Source organism: Chiloscyllium punctatum, chromosome 7, assembly GCF_047496795.1.
Source record: "Chiloscyllium punctatum isolate Juve2018m chromosome 7, sChiPun1.3, whole genome shotgun sequence".
NCBI classification, from domain to species: domain Eukaryota; kingdom Metazoa; phylum Chordata; class Chondrichthyes; order Orectolobiformes; family Hemiscylliidae; genus Chiloscyllium; species Chiloscyllium punctatum.
Genome location: NC_092745.1, coordinates 97,339,641 through 97,364,643, shown reverse-complemented (window position 1 = coordinate 97,364,643; position 25,003 = coordinate 97,339,641). Strand labels below are relative to the sequence as shown.

The 25,003-nt window shown below is 38.6% G+C and overlaps 1 protein-coding gene across 1 annotated transcript in view; it reads left to right on the top strand.

The window, feature by feature from the left end:
• Positions 1-25,003, top strand: part of LOC140479961 (ERI1 exoribonuclease 3-like) — a 421,431-nt gene that overhangs the window by 41,147 nt on the left and 355,281 nt on the right. The window contains exons 2-5 of the mRNA XM_072574405.1: positions 333-618; positions 8,156-8,272; positions 14,282-14,341; positions 16,049-16,140. Coding sequence (XP_072430506.1) covers positions 340-618; positions 8,156-8,272; positions 14,282-14,341; positions 16,049-16,140 — 548 coding nt within the window. The 5' untranslated portion in view covers positions 333-339. The remainder of the gene's footprint in view (positions 1-332; positions 619-8,155; positions 8,273-14,281; positions 14,342-16,048; positions 16,141-25,003) is intronic.

Sequence of the window (25,003 nt, the reverse complement as noted above, 5' to 3'; positions counted from 1 at the left end):
TTGTGTGGGTCGCAAATCCAGGAGGAATATTTGTCAAGGATCCCAAATAGGTATCTTTGTTAATCTTCTAGCTTGGAGTAAGAAAGGAAGAATGGAATACGTTCCCTGAGAAAAAAAATTGTTATCCAAATGTTCATACAAATTTTGTGATGTAATCTAGCACATAATCAATAAGTTTTCTAAAGGTCCAGAACAGTTGTCAATTGAATATATAACTTTTTCTTTTGAATGTTTGGAGTAGTTTAACATGTTGCCTTCACACTGTTATACAAATCTTCAAGCTACTTAATGGTATCCTAATGTTCTGGTTTTTTTGTATTAATTTATTGCAGAAACCCAATGCTCCAGTTTATCCCTTGGATTAGACGTGCCAATCTTCTTCATATTTTGTACACAAGTTCTGGATTGGGACGGTCTTCAGTACTTCTGTCTTCTGAGAGAACAAGTGCAGAATTGGTTTCTAACAGCAAGTGGTACTCAAACATTCATTCACCTACTCTGTGTGTTGATAATAACATGGCTTCAGTACAGCGACAATCATTCCATCCACAAACTTACCATAATTTTTTGGTTTTGGACTTTGAAGCAACCTGTGATAAACAATTAATAAAGCCTCAGGTATTTTTTCTGGTCATACTTCTAGAAATTATTTTACTAATTCAAAAATATTTATATGGTGGGTATTTATAAGTGTCTGTATCAGCCAAATATTAACTTAATTGTCCCCATACATCATATTGATTCAGGATTATGAATACAAGAATAAAACAAAGGACTGCAGATGTTGGAAATCTGAAACAAAACACAGTGCTGGAGAAACTCAGCAGGACTGGCAGCAGCTGTAGAGAAAAAAACCGAGTTTACATTCGGAATTCAGTGACTCTTCGCCAGTTCTGAATATTTTTGCTGAGTTTCTCCAGCACTTTTTTTTAGTTTCTGAATCCAGAAAAGTTGGTTTAGATTTATATGCCCAATTTGCAGAAATGCAATGTTACAATCATGGAAGTCAAGTGAAGATGTAGTTGATGGAGCAATGATCTGCTTCTAAACGCCTTCTGTAAATATGATTTGGAGGTGCTGGTGTTGGACTGGGGTGGACAAATTAAAAATCACAACGCCAGATTATAGTCCAACAGATTTATTTGGAATCACTAGCTTTCGAAGTGCTGCTTCTTCAGAAGCAGCACTTCAAAAGCTGATGATTCCAAACAAACCTGTGTGACTTTTTTTAACTTAATTCTGTAAATATATCATTTTAATATTTAATTGCAATAGTGACATCTATTGGCCGTTGATCAAAACTGCACTTGCCTTTATATTGTATAGTTTTTCAAAATTAGATCAGTTTTGGTTTGCCTGATAAAATATTATCTGGCTACTGTGTACTTGAATTAAGTTAAGTCTAGCACTAGCAAAGGGTGTCTTGTGCGACCTGAACCATGACAAACCATAACATCAAACATAGCTGAGAGCTGCCATTAATCCATTTACTGCTTGAGATTGACCACTCCCTTGCTGAAATATTGTTTTCACAGAGAATTTTGAAAATATCCATTTTCCATTGTAGGCCATACTTGTTGGTTCTACCTTTCTGGACAAGATGAAACAACTTGTAGTCCATGTTATCTGGTCCATTTTCATATCTTCAAAAAGCAATCCTATCACCTTTTTATGTTTACAAGTGAAAACATAATCAATTCAATATTCCTAGTCCATACATGCCAAAGTTAATATTTGTACCCATACTACTGCTCGGTGATATTAGCTATCTCAGAACTGATTAACTAGTATTGCAGAACAGAAGGGCCTAGGGGTTCAGGTACATAATTCTTTGAAGTTGCATTACATATAGATTGGGTGGTTAAAAAAGATGCTTACCATGTTTGCCTTCATTGCTCAGTCCTTTGAGTATTGGAGATGAGAAGTCATGGTGAGGTTGAATGGGACATCGGTGAGGCCTCTTCTGCAATACTGTGTCCAGTTCTGGTACTCTGGTGTAGGAAAGATACTTCAAGCGAGAGAAGAGATTTCCCAGGATGATGCTGGTTCTGGAAGGTTTGAGTTATAACAAAAAGTTGGAACTTTTTTTATTGGTATCTAAGAGGTTGAGAGGTGGCCCTACAGAGGTTAATAAAATCATGAGAGATATAGATAAGGTTGAATGGTCGGTGTCTTTTCCCTAGGATGGGGGATTTCAAGACTAGGGGACATATTTTTAAGGTGAGAGGAGAGAGATTTTAAAAAAGACATGAGGGGCAGATATTTTTCACAAAGCATGATTTGTGTGTGGAATGAACTTCGTGAGAAAGTGGTGAATGTGGGCACAGTTTCAACATTTAAATACACTTGGATATTTATATGAAAAGGAAAGGTTTGGAAGGATATAGGCCAGGAGCAGGCAGGTGGGACTACTTTAATTTGGAATTATGTTTAGCATGAACTGGTTGGAATAAAGGCAAAAGTGAGGACTGCCGATGCTGGAGATTAGAGTCGAGAGTGTGCTGCTGGAAACGTACAGCAGGTCAGGCAGCATCCAAGGAGCAGGAAAATTGACATTTCAGGCAAACCCCCCCTCATCAGGAATGAGGTTGGGAGCCTCTGGGGTAGAGAAATAAATGGGAGGGGTGGAGTGTGTGGGACTGGGAGGAAGGTAGCCAAGAGTGCAACAGGAGGATGGAGGTGGGGGTAATGGTGATAGCTTGGACCGGAGGGTAGAATGGATAGATGCGAAGGAACATGGACAGGTCATGAGGGCGTTGCTTATCTGGAAGGTTGGAACTGGGATAAGGCGGGGAGAGGGGAAATGAGAAAACTGATAAAATCCGCATTGATGCCATGGGGTTGGAGAGCCCTGAGGTGGAAGATGAGGCATTCTTCCTCCAGCTGTCAGGTGGTAAGGGAGTGGCAGTGGAGGAGGCTCAGGACCTGCATGTTCTAGGTGGAGTGGGAGGGGGAGTTAAAGTGTTCAGCCATGGTTTGGTTAATGCGGGTGTCCTGGAGGTGTTTTTTGAAGCGCTGTGCGAGTAGACGTCCTGTCTTCCCAATGTAGAGGACCAAAGGGTCTGCTTCTGTGATTGGGTATTGAAGTTGTTAAAGTTGAAATTGAAAAGAAGTATACCCAAGGGGAATCTAGAAATCTTAGTAAACTGGATTCATGAACATGGTTAATTAATCTGGCATGTATTTAGTTTACATTTGTTGCATTAAAAAAGTCTTTAAAAAGGCACATCATGTGTAGTTTGTGTTCCTATTCACATATCGCAAGTGACAATCAGCATGCCAGCCCCTTGTAGTTTACAACATTTACCATCAGCAAAGTTACATTTGCAAAGATCTGCCATTTTGCAAAGCTCTGCCATCTCTGAAAGGCCATTTTTGAGTCCAGTATCCCCAGAAAAGTTGATTTTAATGGTGCGTTCTACAGTCTATTAAGTATAACTTCAGCATTTCTTTTAAAACAGATGAATTCAAAGGGATTCAGGTATTTTGCTAAAGTTGCTGAAAGATAACTTGGTTAATCCGTTCCCTTTTGGTTTCTCAAGATTCTTCTGAATGGGAGAGTTAATGTTACATACCTCTGAATAGACCAGAATGAATTGTAAAGCCACAGCCACAAAGACAACTCTGGTTTTAATTTTTTCTTTTTTGGCGCAAGCAAGTACTTAGCCTCCAATTTGCATCTTCCCAAACATTGCTGCTAAAATGAGAACTTCATACAGTAAGGCGAGAGGGGAATGAAATTTATCTTCCAACACTTTGTAGCACCATGTGCTGGAGGTTGCAGCACGTCATGCCAACTCCCCATATGAGCCAATTTTGTCAGGTTTTAATGTACATGGAATGCGTAGATATAAATAAAATGTATTTAATTCTGATGCAGAATATTGATTTTGTCACCTCAAATGTGGAATGGAACAATGACCATACACAATTATGTGCCATCCTATTATAGAAAGGCTCGGACGTAAACATTTTATGTAAGAGAAAAGTTACTTAATGCCATTTCTAACTGTCAGTTTTAGCTTAAAAGTTGTTGACTGTAAAATCATTTTTTAATAAAACAAATTTTATTCATAATGTAATTAGTGTCAGCAGTCTGATGCTATGCAGATACAGTGTTTAGCAACCCAAAGTTTTGCTTATCGCTGGATGTTGTGAAATCCTCATTTGAATTTAATCTTGCATCTGTTATGTTATTGTAAGACAATTCATTCTTTACTGTACCCCTCTTAACTGAATTCTGAAGGAAAAGAATAAAGTATCACATCATTTCCAAGGTGAGCACTTCTCCTCTAATTGCCTTGAATCCCTTTAGACATCACAGACCTGGACATAAGGCATCAAGACTCATCTGTCAAAGTGTAAATCAGCAATTAAAACACAAACACCAAAATGTCAAAGATGACCTAAAGCACAACAGGGTTGACAAACAAGTCTGGACAAATCAGTGGATAATTTATAAGCATTGCACTAAAATCTAATTATTTGGCAATTCTTATTTGCAGTTAGCTTGAACTGTGCAATAAATTTATCATGCCATAAATTATTTAGAAATGGCTATTGTGTAAATCAAAACAGAAGTATATATTGAAAAACAAGTTCCTGTATGCCCATTTTACTTGTTTTGCAATTTGTTATCCAGATGGTGGTGAGAACTATATTGTATTGCTTCTTTAAAATGTATTTCCCTAAAAAGCTTATATGTTACTGCCATCAGATTCACAATGTCAGCCAGATCAACTGAGAGTATTTTTCAGGGCCCCTTTTCTCCCTTAATATTACTAATCAGACAATTGCAAGCAGTCTTTAATTGTTTTACGTGAGTTGTAAGGTATATTGTATCTGGCAGTGTGATTACTGAGAATGATGTATCTAGCCTAATCACAGTTGATACATGAAAGAAAGCCAAATTTTCATAAGATACTTAAATAATTGACAGATGAAAAGGTTGAAATTGCTATGTTCTGCACAGAACAATGCCTGCTGGTGTGTTTTTCAAAACAATGTAATTTAAGGGTTGAAACATTATTAATACGCTACTTCGATTTAATTGCAATGACTTAAAACATAATTCAACACTTCCATATATGCTGCGGCCTTGCCATCCCCTTCTTGTTTTATTGTGTATGAAGAAAAACTACTGGAAAGCTGGTAACTCGTATGTACTTTTTAAGAACCAGTGTAAATCTGTTAATTGCTTATAAATAAATTATTGTGTTATTACAATAACAATGGGAAAGAGATGATGATTTCATAACTCAAGTCAGAATTTGTATATACTTGGTTATATTCGCAATTCAAAATCAAGAATTCTAAACTTCCTATGTTGTATTTAAAATGAAGTGATTATGAGCTAGTTTTAATTAGATTTATGAATGTACAAAATTCATGGAACAGAAAGCCACTTCCTCACAGTGTGATAACTGGAGTGTTATGACTTGACACTTCTTTTTCCATGTCCCCCATATCTTGATGAGTGAAATTATCTTGGATCCTGGAGGAAATAACTTCAGTAAAACTGGTAGGCAGTTTCATAATCTGTTTTGCGAGTCATTTTAAATGGCAGATCGTAAATATTAAGATGTCATTACATGTGTTGTTGTGTTATCATTGACTCAACACTGTATGGTGGGTGTTGGGAGTGGGAGGTGTCCAATGTACGATCAGTTAAATAGCCACTAGTTATTCAAGCTAGATGAAAATGATTCAGAATCCAATATAAAAGGTTCCTGACCATTGATTTCATTCTCAGTATAATGGGTCATTAGATACAGACTGTAGCTCCACCTAACCTGTCTCAATAATGTGTCTTAACTCTAACCACAGAAGGTCACCCATACTATACCATTATGATGCTAGTGGGACTGTCAAGTTATTGGGGCTTTTATTATGAACATACCTCTTTTGGGTATTGCTCTTAAATTCATAACATATACTTGGCCTCATTAGTAAAACTTGAATTTGAACACTGTTCCAGAGCTGAAAGGACTGTTTGCATTTCCATTGCATCAAATGAACCTGAGCAGATACTATTCTGCAAACATTATTGAAGTAAATTGCAGTTATTTCTTGATAAATTTGAATTGGTGGAACCTCGATCAATAATCTTCCCGTATGTAGGAGAAGTATTATGTTAACATTGGTGCCAAACCAATCAAATTATAAACGTGATTTAAAAGGAAATTGAAATTTGCTTCATTTTAACTAATAATGGTTGTACCTTGGTGTTAACAATGGTTTTGTTATTTTTAAATCATTTTATAATCTCGTCTTTTTTCCCATCAATATCTGCATAGCTTCAGACTTCTGCTTTGAGGTAAAATATCTGTACCAAAACTCTGTTCTTGAGAAATTCCTCTAAGTACGAGAAGTAATGAGTTAGGAGGATGCAACTTTACTATGGTTTTCATTATTTTTAGAGATCAAAATAGCATTTTTGTGAATGATTTTTAAAATTCATTTTAGCAGTCTACCTCTCTTTTTAAAAAAAAATTCCTTTGTGTTGATCTCTATATGCAGTTGTTTCCAGATATTAATAAAGAACTGTATATTAAAGTTTTCATTTCAACTCACTATAAAATGATGTGGTGCAGTGGTAGTGTTCCTACCAATGAACTAGGAGACCTAAATTCGAATCCCACCTGTGCCAGCAGTGCATAATAACCTATTTGAACAGGTGGCTTTAAAAAGTATCTAATCTGACTAGTAAACATTTTTGTTTTTAGGATTTCTGTAGAATTAATTTTGTTGTTGATCACTGTCTAGAGGTCCAGTGCAATTAACAATGAATGTGTTCTCCTGTTTGCTCATTTGATTATGCCAGCAGCCACTACCTGAAGGCAATGTAGCAACCAGAAATTTGTCTGCAGCTTAATGGCATTATCTATATGAATCCTGAGCTCCAGGGTCTGTGTTCTCTAATGCAAGGATCACTTCATGCACACACTTTGCACTGGCCAGCCTATTTTCTGTCTTCTATTTCCTATGCAATGATCAATCCATGGTACACGATAACAATTTTTCATAATCTTTGTGTTGAATCTGATCAAAAGGTTTTTTATATCCTCAATATCCATGGATATTTTCCTGCCTATCATATTAGCAACTTCCTCAAAAATATTAGCTGATTTTTCAGATATCATATAACTTTAATTAATCCACATTGTTTCTCTGGATCAGCTGACACGTGTTCAAACATTCAGTCACTATCTCTGCTGATAGATTGTACACACCTGATATTTACCTGACCGGACTGTCATTTCTTGATTTTTAAATAAAAAATGACCGTTCCAGAATCTGGAAAGCTGAGGAAAATTATGACTCTTGTTCCTGTAGTTTCCTCACAATTTATCTGTGTGTGTGTGTGTGTGTGTGTATTTCTCCATGACTTTTTAAAAACATTGTGAATATAATGTGTTCTCATGTCAAGCATATTCATATTATTTTGAAATATCACACATGCAAAGTGCAAACACTCAATATATTTACTCACATTTCTCTCTCTAGAAATGCTGTCAGATAGAACATAGAACATAGAACAATACAGCCCTTCGGCCCACGATGTTGTGCCGAACTTCTATCCTAGATTAAGCACCCATCCATGTACCTATCCAAATGCCGCTTAAAGGTCGCCAATGAATCTGACTCTACCACTCCCACGGGCAGCGCATTCCATGCCCCCACCACTCTCTGGGTAAAGATCTGCAGAATGCTTCCAACATTTTGCTTTAGGTTTCTTTACATTGCTCATAACTTACCAACTCATCATTGCTTTCTCACAACATCTAGATTTGGGCATTAAATATAGTTTTGTCAGGATCTCCTACCTCCTGAGAATACATATTTTGAGAACAAGCAACTTGCATACATGACACAAAAATGTTCTGAGTCCATGTTTGACATAAAGTTTCTAATTGGTGGGCAGTCTTAAAAATGGGGAAAAAAAAGCTAAAGCTAACTCAGCAAAAACATTTTAGATGCAGGATTTCTTTCTTTTCAAAGGTTGTAATTATCAAAAATTTATCAGTGCAGGTAATATCTAGGAATATGAACTGAAAAGAAATTGTGACCTTAAGCATACGTGTGTAGGAGAAGAAATTAACTTTTTTTGTTTACTTTGTCATTTTTTCTATCCCTAATCCTAACCCTCCCCCAGGAAATAATAGAATTCCCAATCCTTAAACTACATGGAAGGACACTGGAAATTGAAGCTGTGTTTCATACGTATGTTCAACCAGTTGTACATTCAGAATTGACACCTTTTTGTACAGAGGTAAGGGTTTCACAAAATAATCAGGATCCATTTTTTGTTTTCACCTTGCACACAGTCTTTGGGTACAAAAATATCATCTGAAAATATGTTTTGTCAATTCTTTATATTTAATATATGACTTTATTTGTCAAACATTTCATATGTGACCCATTATTGAATACAATGTTTAATTTGAAGTGGAGGAGTTCAATATTTTGCACATTATTTTAAGTGAAATGTTCAAAGTGCAAGCTTGCTGCTGAGAAACTGCTTGAGTATACCATGTATCTTCGGGCTGTTTGCTGAGATAATCTAAACAATCTTAGATGTTGGTTTAGTGATCTTTGGTCATGATGTGTTAATTGCTGCAGTGTCCCTTGGTTTTGGAATAAAATAAGTTTAGTTCACCTTGCAGGCTTTTGCTTTAACTGTTTGAGCAGTTAATTTGTGTGAATCAATTGAACTTCTTCCCTCTGGAGGCTGTCATTTAGTTGATAAATAATTATGTAGGAGAATTGATACAGGGACCTCCAAAGAGGTTCACTAGAAATGCACAATCCTGCAATCTACAAGATTTATCACATTTTTTCATCCATCATCTATTTAAAAATATGAATGCAGACTGTTTCGCATTGAATACCGTGCACATATAGGTAGTTAGAAGTAAAAACAGAAGATACTGGAGAAACTCAGCAGGTCTAGCAGCATCTGCAGAGAGAGAAACAGAGTTAATATTTCAAGTCCAATATGATTTCTTCAGAAGCCTAAACTTAGTACATATTTTAGTAAAGCTAGTTACAAGGTTATATCTAAATTTTAAGGTAACGTTTCCTCCAATGGGTGCAATCTAGATGAGCAGTGTCTTCATTCTTGCTAATTAAATCTTGAAACAACATAAAACGTTGTGCATTTGTGACTTTGACTAATATTGTCCGATTTATTTACACTGGAACCTGTGCACAAAAACAGAAGCAAACCCAGAGAATACGGGAGAAACTCGGTCCTGGCAATATCTGTATGGAGAGAGAAACAGAGTTAACATTTCCAGTCTGATATGACTTCTTCTGAATGGAGTTCTGATTGAATTGTGTTCTGAGGGAAAGTCATACAATTCCATGTGATGAAACCTCCAGGAATAGATTTAATTGCAGGTGGCAACCGATGTGTTTGGAGTCAATAGTGCCCTACAGCGTGAAGGAGGCTGTTAGCAACACAAAGTCATGTGCATGTTCTCTCTTTTCTCCAGTCTGAGCCAACACGATGTATTCCCTCTCATTGCATAAATTGCATCAATCACTTCCCTTATCCAGCACTGGGGTGACAAACGTGGAGATGATAAAAATGTCACCTGCTCTAATCTGCATAAAGAAGTTCATAGCCACAAGTAGTGGCAGTGGCCCCCTTTCGCTCGCGCTGACACTGCAGGTCTGTCTGCAAGAGGTGACAAATTTCAAAGAGCACTGTCTTTATAAAATAGAGGCATATTGTACACTTTCTCTGGTCTCAAATTGATTTAGAGAAATTCAATGAGAAACCTCGTGGTATAAAGCCTGCCTTTTACAAAGTATATTGTATTGTGAATGGGAAAACTTGTTTCAATAGATTTTAAGGTGACTACTCCAAATTTATATTTAAGTTACAAAACTAAGATTGGTGCCTGGATAGTAGTGTTTTTTGATGAAGAAGCCACAATAAGTATCTCAACATGCGATACAGCAATCGATCCTGATCTTTAAAAGATCTTTTCTATGTAGTAATAATTGAGTGCTAAAACTACCATTGCAAATGTTTATTTGGAAATGAATTATATTTCCCAGGAAAGTAGATTTAATTGTATTCTTCAGCATTATAAATCCTGTTATTTTTCTCTCTAAAATGATTATCATACCTTCATGACATTCCTAATTGGCTTCAAAATGATGGATTTCAGCACTGTTCTTGAGGGAAAATTCTGGCAGAATTTAACTGCATTTACACTTCACATTGAGGAACCTCCACGCTTTGATAGAAGTCCACTTTACTGCCTGACTGACCTTCCACCCCATTCTGAAGAGCGTTCGCAACAGTGGATATATCTTCGCATCCATCAATCAAATTACAGTATCATTGTTAGGTTGAGACAAAGTAATCTCTGTGTCTCATTTTTCTAGTTATATTCTTTTCAATTATTCTCTCTTGCCTGATGATATTTTTAATGTCTACTGCCTCAAGTCTGTCTAAGCATAATTTTAAAAAAAGCTCCCTAAATATGGTCAAATTTACAATTTTGAATTACCCTGAAATGAAACATTTCTGTTCTTTTGTGATTCATAGAGCTGATTAATATTAAATGTTAAGAGAGAGAATGAATATTTTTCCTAAAACAAATGTTAATTTCTGATAAAATAAACTTGTTTATTTTTCTTGGCTAATTAAAATTATCCCAGAAATGTATGTTGTATTAACCATACTAGTATTTTTTTTTTGAGCAATTTTATTACGTGGCCCCATTGCAAAGAAAGAACTTGAATGCTGTCTTAACTGGTGTAACCATTCAGTGCATACTTCACAAATAGTATGTTATTTCACCTGTGTTGAGATGTCACAGTGCTGTTAACTATGTGAGCATACAGTGAAAACCACAGTCAGCTCCTGGCATGTCAGCACTCTGTAAAGCAATACATATTAACTTATCATTCATGAATTGGCTTAGGAGACTAAACTTGATCACAAGTGTCAAGTGAACTAAGATGATCAATTGGATACATGTAGATGAAGCTTCTATTTGTGCTATTTATTGTACCCTGGCATGAACTTTGTTGTTTTTGTGGTCATCAAGTTGCAATATTTATGCATATTGTGGGATTGTAAATTGTTTTTTCTCAGTTTTTGAAGTGCAATTATATCATCCAATTATATGAGGGCAAATATATCATCCAATTATATGAGGGCTTTTGTGTCAAGTGGTGGTGTGCCTATCTCTGAGCCAGAAGGAGTACCTCCTACTCCAGAGGTGTGTAATAACATCTCTGAAAAGTTTATTATAAATATTTATCATCTAATTATATACAGCAAGGTGGCACAAGCAAGAAGTATGATGATCTAAGTCACTTTTTTTTTGGTTTTTGGTTGTGTTAGTTAACCTTTTCCTTAAAATCCAAAACATTGCCGTCATGCTGAATTTCCATGTTGTAGCGTAGCCAGCTTCATGAGTACCTTGAGAAATATCCCAAATTAGTAATATTTTAGGACTGGTTTTCTGCTACAGGTCTATGCCCACCAAATATAAGGTTGATACTGCACCCACCAAGACGTATTTAAGATTGTAAACCAGGAGCAGAGAGAGGAAACTGGTATCCTTAACATTTGCCTGAACCTTAACTGTACACTTGCTTGTACAGTTGGAAGGATTGTATTCCAATCACCTCTCAATGTTTCTAAATTATTTTAATGAACCTTAAGGCAAAATAAAATGAATGTTGAAAACTAGACTGTAACTATTCTTGCAGCAGTGTAACAATATCAGTTAAGTTTGAAAACTAGTGCATAATGTTCCTACAGATCAGAATAGTGATCAGCAAACTCAAAATGTTTCTTGAAATGATATTTCTTGGTTAAGCGGTTATTACCTGTAGGCCAAGTGGATAATTGGATTAAATTGTCCTCTTGACCAGTTTACTGTCTGATTCAAGGAGATATATTGTTGACTTTTTTTGTTAACCAAAGAAGAGTGAATTGTTCACCTGGGATTTCTGCTTTATTTTGTTTTTTCTGTTTCAAAGTTTTTTCAAGTAACTAAAACTCTGCTAACAATAGCATGTTATAGCTTCTATCTAACTATGAAAGGCTAATGAAAATTTTTAAAACCTATATTCTTACTTTGCCTTCGTCCTCTCACTACAGGCCAGTTCCCTTGATGAGCTCACCCAGCTTCTGAGGATTTAGAGTTTTTCCGATTGTTGTTAATTTTGCAATTGAAAGACACATGAATTGATAAGAACAATTAAGATATAGATCTAATTGGTGTAATGGTTGAAAACTAGCTGGAAACATATGGTTAGACATTGCTATTATGTCATATTTTTGTGACAGGAATTGTTTTTCTCCTCACTGTTCAAATGGTATATTTTTGTGGTTATTTGGAAACTCCTGAATGTTGGGTCCAATGATGTGCTTCCTTAACTGATGCAATTGAAGGCTAGAGAATGGAACCAAGTAAAGGAAATGTGGTGATTCATGTCAAATTAGATACCAAAATAAAAATGATGACGGAGACAAAAAAAATTGAGTTAAGGAAGATAAAATTTACCTGCAGGACTGAGGGACTATAGTTCTTTTCCAGGCTTGCAGGATTGAGTAGAATGTCAGAATCTTAAATCGAGTTATCATTTGAATCCTTCCAATAAGAAATACCAGCTGAAATGAGACTCTTTCGCATTTAATTCACAACTTCAACAATTTCTTGACACTTGTTGGCAAGTTGATACACATTTTTGTTTTGTGATGTGATTGTTGAGCAGCGCAGTTGTTCAGAAATGTATGATAATTCACAACTAATGTGGTACCTCTTCCTTGCTACAAATTGCTTTTTTTAAAATGGTGGGCAATGAGAATGCGACATTATTGCCTCAACAATTTCTGAATGAATATTTCATACCTACCATTCTGTGAGCTCAGATCTTCGTTTGTTTCTTTTGACTTAATAAGATTAGCAATGGGTCTGCAAACTTACTTTAAGCTTGAATATTTTGGTTTTATAGACAAACCTTCTGGGTGATAATTGAAACAAGATAGAAAAAGTATTGTGTTTGAGAGGGTGAAGAAAGAAAAGAGCAAAGGGACTCCGTGTCAAATAGGTAAATCTGGGGGAAAAAAACCTAGCCTCGTGAAATATATTTGCTTTTGGAACAATGTGGTGTCATAAATTTTTCTTACCCTCTGTGGTCAATTGAATATCAAGTATTTATATTAAATTTGTCACTTTGTATGTTCACTTGCTATGTAACAGTTTAATGTTTCATATCTAGCTTTGCCTCACATATTTTCCATTCATACCTAGTAGATATGTGTAAGATTGAAAATTAATTTAGATCACAAAGGGTTCCCATTGTTGCAACCTAAAATTATGATACACAGAGGAACCTCAATGATCTGAACGAGATGGGTAGGCACTATTTCGTTCAAGTAATTGATTATTCAATTAACTGATTTCCCTCTGGGGTTCGGAGTTTTCTGTGAAGTATGCTGCCCGTTCAAGAGACTAGGCAGCAGCACATCATGCATGAGGCCACCACCCACTTCCATCTCTCCCCAACCCTATCTGCTCCCAGCACTGCACACGCTACCCCCCCCCCCCCCCCTCCCAACCCAACAGGGCAGTCAGGCTGGACATCAACAGTAAGACACACACGCACACAAATGCGCACTCACACAAACGCGCACACACACAACTGCAACGTTTTGACAGGTTCCATCTCTGCCCTGTACAGGACAATGTTGGAGAGATTATCTAGGGAAAGGGAGTTCAGGGTTCACCCCTATGTAGAACCCCCAGGGAAAGTGTGGGTCTGTGGGGAGAGAGAGACCGAACGAACGGAGCCGAGTACGTTTTTTAATCATTTTACCCAAAAATAAAAGACATAATCTGGGTCGAAATAGCTCTTTGACGTTATGTTTCAATCGGCGTCTTGAGATCCCCTTCGAATAGTCAGAGTTTCAGATAATTGATATTCGGATAATCCAGATTCCTCTGTATAAGTAGATTTAACAGCCTTATGCATATTCCTCGTTTATAAAGTGTTAAGATGACTTAGAGATGTGGAGATTAACTAAGACAAAACTCTTAACTTTTAAGTACAATTGGATATTCTGCTCTACATTTTCATATTCTTTATGATATATTATTTGTGACAGAAGTCACGTTTATAAAGTTTTTATATTTTCTTTTGTCAAATCTATGACTCTTTGAAATATTACTAATGCTTAGAGATCTCACAATCATCTAACATGTAATTTTGTCTTAACCTACTTGTAACTTGATTTCTTATTTAGCTCACAGGGATTGTTCAGTCAATGGTTGACGGAAAACCAACATTACAAGAAGCCCTTCAGGTAAATAAGATCTTATTGAGGCATTAGACTTGGATTTGAACTGTCTCTTTTGACCTCAATAATGTATCCATAATTACTGAGTGAGCGTTTTTTTAAAAAAAATTAATGTATGGGCACTGTATTGGACCAATTATATTTTCATGTGGCTTTGCTAATACTGCTCATTTTCACATAATTGCACATTGACTTGAAATGCTCAAAAAAGGGAAAATCTGGTGCTAATTATATTTGAGGTCGGTTAAAATGTCGAGACGAGTAGGTTTTGGTAAAACTGTAAGTCAAGTCAAATATTGATAGTTGCAAATTTTCAGTTTGTCCCTTGTTTCTTAAATCTTTTTTTTTAATGGAATTGATGATAAACTGTGTTGCTACAACATAAACCTGCTGACAACCAATAATTATCAAGCAGGTTATTTTTGACTGTTTCATAAGTTGTGCCTTAGTGGAAGTACTTGGAAACTGATTCCCAAATATCATGCTGGATTCCATATAAGAGGATCAATACCATGACAAATTTCTATTAATTTTACCCCCAACTCAATATTATGAGCCGTTCTCTGCCTCTTCAATGGGATAGATGAGGCCCATTCTACAGCATCTATCTTTGCCTCTGAACTGCAAAAGATACAGACTTGAGTGTATCTGGCACATAGCTAATTTAACAATGCATTGCCATACTTGGTTTGATCATATCAAACAGCAGTATGTTTGATCTCTTGTGAAACAAATGCACGCTGCTTCAACCTTGCAATGTAACAATAACTCTTTGCTTGTTTACCATTACCAACTGTCTACTGAAACATTTCTCCCTCCCCTTTTCTATCTATACTTGCAACAATATGTACAAGGAGTTTATGGACTTTATTATGAGTGAAATTGAAGTCATCAGTTAAGCTGCCTCCGTCGTACTTCCCTTTTGCCCTCCAAGCCAACACTCAGATCAAGGTTCCCCCAGGCCCCAGACTAGAACCTATCTTTTTCTTTGGTTTCTATCTGACTCCCCTTGTGTCCTCTCTGAATTGATATTATCCATCAGAGCCATTTTCAGTTCCCTTGATCACATTTTATGAAAATGCTGACATTCTAGTTAGTTGACTTTCAAAATGGTTCAATTTCCTCAATTACTCTACCACTTCTTTTCAAACTCATTATTGTCACCCTACCGATAAACATATTATTTATCCCTCTGTTTGTTGTGAACGACTGCCCCAACTCTAATATCATTTTCCTCTCTGAAGTTCTTGTCCAGCTTGTTGCCTCACAAATCTGTGCCTGACTTTTCTAGTTTGCAAATAGGTTTCCACCCTTCCCTCAACCCTAATCAAAATCATAAATCCTCTGACTGTGAACATTGTGATGTGTGCCCTCATTATCTTTCTCAGTCTCATAGTCTTCAGCAATCATGATCCTGCTAGCACCATTGTACCTTTTACAGAGAATGGTATGAATAGTAGAATTTATTGTGAAGTAAGCAAAAAGATAACATTGATTTTTTTTTAAGGAGAGGATGAATGTACATAATAGGGAGAATAAAAAGAAGCAAAACGTTTTGTGCTTTAGATTTTCTGGCTATGTTTAAGCTATTGATAGAAGCATAGATAACATTTTGGAACAGAATGCTGATAAAAGTTTAGTAACCACACTCTTATATTGGAATTAAGCGTACCTTAGTTTTATTTATTCATCAATCATATTTGCTTTTTGCAGATGGTTGATGACTGGATGAGAAAAGAAGGTTTGCTGGATCCTAAAGTCAACTCCATCTTTGTAACCTGTGGAGATTGGGATTTAAAAACAATGTAAGGAATTAGAATTTATAAAACTGGATTACGAAGTACATGCTGTGTTTATATTTCACATTGAAAATGACCAATGAATATTTTTGTTATCTGTAGCAAGTCATTCACACCTGCTGGTCCTACCGAAATTTACTCAACTAATCCAAGTATTTAGCATCTTGTTTCTGACAATAACCTGTATTTTTGTATTGCTTTCTGCAGATGATAAGAAAAAAAAACTCTAAGTGCTTTACATTTAGGAGGAATAGACCTAGATTTGGAATAGAAGGAAAATATTAAATCAGGCAGATAAAAGCATTATCAATGTGGCACTTTATCAAAGAAGTTTCTTAAAGAAATGGTAAGAGGTGGGAAGGTGACATCAACTAGACAATAGGGTGTAGAATGGGTTTAATGGGCTAGTACTGATGACAAACAGAAGTAAGGGACAAAGAGTAACCTGACTTTGAAGAGGTGAGAAGTTTTGAGCACAAGAAAAGGTTGCTGAGATAGAATGGGGTAATTTGAACCAAAAAATTTGAAATTTGTTCATGTTGTACACTGAGCATGCTGAGACTGATAATGGGATATCTTATTCCATGCAAATGTGAATACAAGCTTTGATATTTACTTCTTTTATAACATGAGGCTGGGAGTCCAATTAAAAGAGCCTTTGAAAATTTTAAAGTAGACAGGCAGGAGGCTGGAAGAACACAGCAACCCAGGCAGCATCAGGAGGTGGAGAAGTCGACACTTTGGGTGTAACCCTTCTTCAGGGCTGGGGTTGGGTGTAGGGGAGGCTGCAGATACAGGAGGTGGTGGGGGCAGGGTGGTGAAATGGGGATAGGTGAAGACAGGTAGAGAGTACGACTTGGTTGGTCAATGAGAGGAATGAATTCGGTAGGTGGCTGGGAGATGTGGAAAGGAGGGGGAGGAGCTAGGAAGGGAATCTGGAGTGGGAAGGGAAGTTATTTGAAATTGGAGAACTCAATATTGAGTCCTCTGGGCTCTTGGCTGCCCAGGCGGAAGATGAGGTATTGTTCCTCCAATTTGTGGTTTGGTTCATTGTGGCAATGGAGGAGGCCAAGGATGGTCATGTCGGAAAGGGAGTGGGAAGGGAAATTAAAATGGGTGGTGACTGGGAGGTCTGATCAGCCCCTGCGGGCCTGGCTGAGAAACTCTGCAAACTGTTCTCTAAGTTTACATTTGGTCTTCCTGATTTAAGTCTTGAAATGAAATATTTCTGAGTTAAGGCTTCAACTATGAAGAGGTAGGTAGAGTGTGAAAAGGAAGAAAGTAGTCTTGCTCGTCGGGGGTTTATGAGATTGAATTGATATTTTTCACATTTAGATTGAGTTTGAATTGTCAGATAGGAACAGAGCCAAAAGATGATTGTCTTTTAAAAAAAATATTGGATTACAGTCCAAGTGCAACAGAACTGTAATCTCTACTGCTTGGAAGAACAAGGACAGCAGTAAACAAGGATGCATGGGAACACCATTTGTAAATCTCTTGCAAGACTTACACTATCCTGTTTTGGATTTTATTTTGTTAATTTATTCATTGATTATAGGCACCATTTGTCACCTATCCTGAATTGCCCTTGAACTTAATAGCTTGCTAGGCAGTTTCAGAGAGCAGATTGGAGTCAACAACATTGTTGAGGATATTGAATTACATGTAGGCCAGATCAATTAAGGATAGTAGATTTACTTCCCTAAAGGACCTTCGTAGACCAGATTGTTTTTTACGACAGCAGTGAAAGTTGTCATGGTCAGTATTACTGAGACTTGCTTGATATTCCAGATTTTGTTAATTGCATTTAAATTCCACCAATTTGTACTCCATTCCCAATATCAGCCTGGCCATTGTGATTATTAATGTGGGAGGTGATGGATCTGGGTGTGATGCTGTTTGACAGGAGACTCAATAAGCCGAGTGGCCTCTATGTGCAGTGTAGGGATTCATGATTCTAATGTCCTTTTTTAATCCGCGCCAGATACATTTTGCTAGCATCAATGAGAAACATTAAGTTATGAAATGTACTTGCAGTTGTCATATTGTATTTGCTGCACATAAGCATTGAATTTATACATGTAAACATGCTGCATAATAAATCATGTGAATTCTGTGTCACAAATTACATGCATGCTTGCACAAGTGTGGAGAATCGGAGTTTCAGTGAATGTTGGCAGCCAGTGTATAACTTAATACATGTACTATATCCACCAGCTGATGTAGTGCCAGCTAGCCCCAAAAAAATCTAAAAATCGAAGGTTAGTTTTGACATCATGGTGCACATGTAAATCTAGGTTATGTGTCACATTCACCTGTTATACTGAAGCCTCCCTGCTCATTGGCTTAATACAATGAATATCAACAAATGCAGAGGATTATTAATGGGGGACATGATGAATCTAGAAATTAATACTCGGCAACATGCTGGGATTTTGTTGTTGAATTGGCAGTACTCTAGATATAGAGTTTAGTGTAATAGTCAAGGCATTATAGCGACTTTTGGGGCTTAATTTATTGGTTCAAATTAATATTAACGGCTGGTAACAATCTCATGGTTATTACTGTTAACATCCTAATAGCAGTATTGTTTCAGCAGCTGCAATCTTTTAAAGGGACTTTCCTGAGCCAGTAGGACACCTGCTTGTTTCAGGCAGGGCATCTTTTGATTATGGAAATCAATTTTTGTGACATTAGTAGGGCACTAATTACAATTTCCATGGATGAACCCCATTCATTTGGTTGGTTGGTTGGATGCTGCACAACGAACAGAAATATTTTTGAGGTTTTTTAAATGAAGTCAGTGTAGCTCCTGCTGACTTTCTAGAAATTCTGAAGGACAATGCTGATTTGAGATAATAGATTAATAGACATCTGCAGCATAGATAAAAGCCCTTTGGCCCATCGCATCTACGCCAATCAGAAACAATTGCCTAACTATTCAAATTTTATTCTTTGGCATCGCAAGTGTGAATCTAAATACTTCTTAAATGTTATGAGGGTTTCTGCCTCTACGGCCACATCACTTACATCACCTCATCTCCTCTATCACCAGGACCTGTGAAATGCTGTGCTGTCTGAGTTGCCTGATTAATGATGTGACCAAAAGCTGGCAAGTTGCAGTGGGATGCCCATATAGAAGCAGGCCATTTGGTCCATAGAGTCCAGACCAACCCTCTGAAGAACATTATACCCAGACACTGTTCCCCCGCACCCAATCTTATCCCTGTAACCCTGCATTTCCCATGGATAATCCACCTAGCCTGTCCATTCCTAGACACTATGGGGAAATTTAGCATGGTCAATCCACTTAACCTGCACATGTTTGGGCAGGTGTCATGGGTCCGACATCTTGGAGGTGATTCGGAAAAGAAATCTGATGTCCACTAACTGATTTCGGCCTCCCCCAGCAAAATGTTTAATGAGCTGCCTGTAAATTTAAAAACCTAATCTTAGTCTGAAGGCTCATTTCATGCACACAATGTCCTGTTATAAAAAGTAACTCGTTTTGTCTCTTAATTCATTCATACTTTTGCCTTTGGTTGGCATTTCTCTGTCAAAGTCATCAATTTTTTTCAGGATTTAAAATAATGAACGGGTCAGATAAAGTTGACATAGAGAAGATATTTTCACTGGTGACTGAGTTCAACATTTGTCTATAAACATTGAGGTTATTACTCTTGTAAATCCAACAAGAAATTCAGGAAAATTGTCTTTACTCAGAGTGGTGATGATGCAAAAATTGCTGCCATGTGAGGAAGTAAGAGAGCTGGTTCTCCTTTAAATGTATCTAAGTTCATGAGGGTGAAAGGTATAGAAGATAGAGCTGGTTGGTAGGATTAGATGATATTGCTTTGGAAGAGGCTTAATGTAGAACATAAGCACCGGTTGGGCTGAATGGCCTATTTCTGTACTGAACTTTCTCTGGAATAAATTTTTACCACAGCAACTTGCACCAAATTTGAACAGAAAAATATGCACAAGTTAAACTTTGGGTGGACTTTCACAGGGGTCTAAGTGACATGGGCTTGGAGAAGATCTGTGGCTGAATCGAATGCAAAGTTCAGTAAAGCCAATCTTGACACTAGGTACATCTCACCGCATCTTTTATGCGTTTGATGAGTGGCAAGGTGAGTTTCTCACGAGGCAACAGTGTGTAGCCAATTAAGGAGGATTATAGATTATTAAACACCTCATTAATGCTGCAATTGGCCTCATTAATATTCAGCTTTCTATATTATCAAATATGCCTGGACACACTATTCGTCAAGAACTCTTGACATGAAATTCAGAGTCATCATGAGGACTTCATCTCACCACAAGGAGTTTCCAGGCTGTCAAACAGCATCTCAAGGCATGATCCACAGGCACCAGACCCCCACACTATTCATTCACAGACATTGGCACCTGGCATTTGCAAACCCCCCAGGACCGCAATGGCACTTCTCGAATACATGTGCGGGATGCTCAAGAAGCACAGACCTGTGTTGCAAGTTGAACTGGCAACTAGGGTTGAAAGGCTGCTACGAGGATACTTTGTGCACAGAGACGGGTGCTGCATTGTGGGAAAGCAAATCTTAGCAGGACTTATACACTTAATGGTAAGGTCCGAGGGAGTTTTGCTGAACAAAGTGACCTTGGAGTGCAGGTTCATAGCTCTTGAAAGTGGAGTCGCAGGTAGATAGGATAGTGAAGAAGGCGTTTGGTATGCTTTCCTTTATTGGTCAGAGTATTGACTACAGGAGTTGGGAGGTCATGTTATGGCTGTACAGGACATTGGTGAAGCCACTATTGGAATATTGCATGCAATTCTGGTCTCTTTCCTATCAGAAGGATGTTGTTAAACATGAAAGGGTTCAGAAAAGATTTACAAGGATGTTGCTAGGGTTGGAGGATTTGAGCTATAGGGAGAGATTGAATAGGCGAAGGCTGTTTTCCCTGGAGTGTCGGAGACTGAGGGATGACTTTATAGAGGTTTATAAAATCATGAGGGGCATGGATAGGGTAAGTACACAAAGTCTTTTCCCTGGGGTGGTGGGGGAGTCCAGAACTAGAGGGCATAGGTTTAGGGTGAGAGTGGGAAGATATAAACGAGACCTAAGGGGCAACTTTTTCACGCAGAGGGTGGTACATATATGAAAGGAGCTGCCAGAGGAAGTGGTGGAGGCTAGGACGATTGCAACATTTAAAAGGAATCTGAATGGGTTTATGAATAGGAAGAGTTTGGAGGGTTATGGGCTAGGTGCTGGCAGATGGGACTAGATTGGGTAGGTTATCTGGTCGGCATGGATGAGTTGGACTGAAGGATCTGTCTCCGTGCTGCACATCTCTATGACTCTATGACAAGTCTCCGCTCAAGAATTGGATCAGGCTGCATCTTAGTTTCCTCTTTTGCTCCATTAGCACTTGCACTGAGTACCTACGTGCATGCTCGCAACATCCCTGCTTTGCCATTCCACGTCTGTTGATGTGTTGACACTTGAACCAGAAACAAAGGCTTTCAGTACTGCCGTATTGACATGCTATCTTGTGCAGGTTCACAGGCTGCTTGTCTTTCTTGTCATTTGAAATCTGTCCAAAAACCAGAGTCAAATCTCGATGTTCACCCTGATATGTCAATCTCATCCCAACTTATGCCGTCTGCCCCGTACAGCAAACACAAAATCAGGTGGCCATGTTGGAAGTTGGTGGGAGCTAGTCTCAATCCGGTCAAGGGGTAAAGCTGCTGTCTGTCAGTTTTTCTGTTACTGTCAGTAATGGGCGCAGTCTGAACACAGTGCAGAGGCTTAGCATGGTCCGTTGGCTGCATGGGACACTTGTAGTCAGGGGACTAGTAACTGACTGTTGTCCGAAGAGTGAGTGTGAGTGGATGGACAATCTTGTGTGACCAGCATAAGCAGTGAGAGGCAACTCATTGTTAGTCAGCAAGCTGCTGAGACAACAGTCAGGGATCTGGTCAGTTTTCTTGAGCCTACATGTTGACGTTGGTTAGAGCCCTGTGGCAAATACAGTCCTGGTGGTCTGTCTGTCGATTGTTCAGAAGGGTGTAAGGGATACCGTAGGACAAAAGGGCTGGAAGAGTTGTGTTTGGGGTGGGAAAGCAGATGAATTTGCAAAGATAAGGACATGGATGGTGAAGGAGAATCTCTGTGTACATGAAGGGCATGCAAGAAGGCATTGGTGGGCATGAAATCTTATTATGATTTGTGGTGGGTTTGGTGGTGGGGGTGGGGGGAGGGTGGCGGTGGTTGGAGGAGGGATGGTGGTGTGGTCATGACAGTGAGCATCACTGTAGTGTCCACAGGATTGGCGTCATTAAGGTTTAACGCTGGGCTTCAGGGGACAGGAAGAACAGTAAGTCATAGTTAAATATGGAGACTGTCACCATGGAAGGAATGTGTGGAAATGGGCTGTCAGAATAGTGTGACATTAAAGGAAACATGGAAGTCCTGGGAGGATACTTGGTCACCAAATGGAGAGCAGTGTTGATGATGTCCACTATGATGTTGTTCCCTGCTATCAATTGCCATTCTGTTGACACAAAGTGCTACCAGAAAATGGCTGGTTCAACATCCTTAGTGGCCAGAATCAATGTCAGTTTGATGTGTGAAAATGTGGAAGTCATGTTTGCTTGACTCTAGGATATCGAAAAACAAATATATTAAATAAACATTTGCAATCATTTCTTTGTCCATTTGCTCTGCATGCAGAGTGGAAATGTTTAGGGGTCAAAGGTAATTTGCGCAATTTGTGCTCGCAAATTGAACACTGTCATCTCAGTGATAAGAATTTAGGAGCAATGATGTACAAAAAGGCCAAAGATGAACCATTGTTCATCAGCTTTCCAAGGGTGGTGGCACTATTTCTCCTCCTTTTGGCAGTTAATGGTGATCTGCACTGATAAGAACTTAGAAACCGGAGTAGACCCCAAGCTTGTTCCACCATTTAATGAGATCCTGGCTGACCTGTGGCCTAACACTCTATACATGTAGCTTTGGCCCAATGGAAATAGTTTATCTTTATCTATCATGTCTTATTATGTCACCATCTTGCTGGAAAAGCACAGCCGGTCAAGCAGCATCTGAGGAGCAAGAGAGACAACGTTTCGAACATAAACTCTTCATCCCTTGGATGTTGCCTGACTGGCTTTTCCAGCATTACACTTTTTGACTTGGATTTCCAGCATGTGCAGTCCTCACTTTCTCCTCTGTTTAAAGACTGTGATCAGTTTCCCCTTAACCTTCTAAATTCAAAAGAAAATGGGTCTAATTTGTATAACCTCTCCTCATAACTAGGCCTCTGAAGTCCAAACATCCTTCTTGTAAACCTGCATTGTACTCCTTCCATGGCCAATGTATCCTTCGTCAGGTGTGACGCCAGATCCTGTCTCAGTACTCCTAATCGCAGTGAGACATTGAAATGGTGGTTGTGGCTCTGGGTTAGGAAGGGTTTTGTAGCGCAGCAGGTGCTCCTTATTTATGTAACTGCATTGTTCTTGTAGCTGGCGCAGTATTTTCACAAGTTACTGCACATGCACAGGCTGATGCTGAATCAATGTTGGAGATGTTGCTCTCATTGCCCTTGTGCTGCATGTTTCACTCTGGGGAGGTGGGGGGAGGGGAGGGGTGGTGGTGTGGTATGCTCAATGCTGATCTGCAGGGTATGCCATCAAGGACTGTTCTGACATCTAAGGACCTTTTTTTTTGCTCTTTGTTTTCCCAGTGTAGGTAATTTCCACAGAGTCCTGCTCCCTGCCATTGGTGGGAAGTTGGTTGCTGTAGCTGCCTTCTTAATAAAGCTAATGTACATGCAGGAAAACCAGAGCAAGCCCACATGCATCAGCAAGGCAGCACAGAGGGCAAGATGTGTCCAGCTTGGTGAGAAGCCACAATCGCAGTGCCCCTCAAGATTCATGAATCTGCAAGAGGTCCTGGGTTTTTCGCTGTTGATTCCATTTCCTGAGGATGAAAACCATGCAGTACCAAAATATAGGCCACTATGATGGGATTATGCTGGAATAGGGTTTGAGGGTTGCATGAGTTGGAGACCATTCACCCCCGGTGGCTGTGAAACTGACAGCCACTTTGAAATTCTATGGGACTGAATCTAGAGAGTGATGGGTGACCTGTGTGGGATCACTGTCATGCATCCATACATCTATCAGAAGAGTGATTGATGCCAACTGTGTAAGGCAGTCCGGGCACTGGGATCTGGAAACCAAGCTGGCACCCCATAGGTTCAGGGAGCCATCAACTGCATACACGTGGCACTGAGAAGACCGTATTTCAACTTTGCAGAATTCATCAATAGAAAAGGGTTCCATACAACTAATATTCACATGATCTGTGATCACCGTTAGTACATGCTAAAATTGTGTGGCCTCTACCCTGACAGTTGCCATGACTACTACATCCTGGAGCACTCCCTCAACACCTGGTGCATTTGACTGTCCAAATGCCTTATAAGTATGGTTCTGGAGGACGAGCTACCCAGTGTGACCATGGCTCACTGCACAACCCACTGACTGATGCAGACCTTAGACCAGAGCTCTGGTGCATCAGTTTCATTGCTTGGGCTGGTGGTGTACTATAATTCAAACAGAGTGTATCACATCATCCTGGTGTGCTTTCCTGTGTACAACAAGGCACAGAGGAACTGGGGAAATGGGAGCTTCTGATAGAAGGATGGGGACACTGGGGAGGGTGAAGCTGCATAATCCATGACAGAGCTCAGATCAGCGGCAGTATTGCAAGCCAGACTGACCTCATTGCTGCACCCAGCTCTCATCGCTTGGAAGTGGGTGTCAGTCTATCATGGACTGTAAAGTTGGCATTGGTGGTCATGCCAGAATTTGGTTTGTATGAAGTGT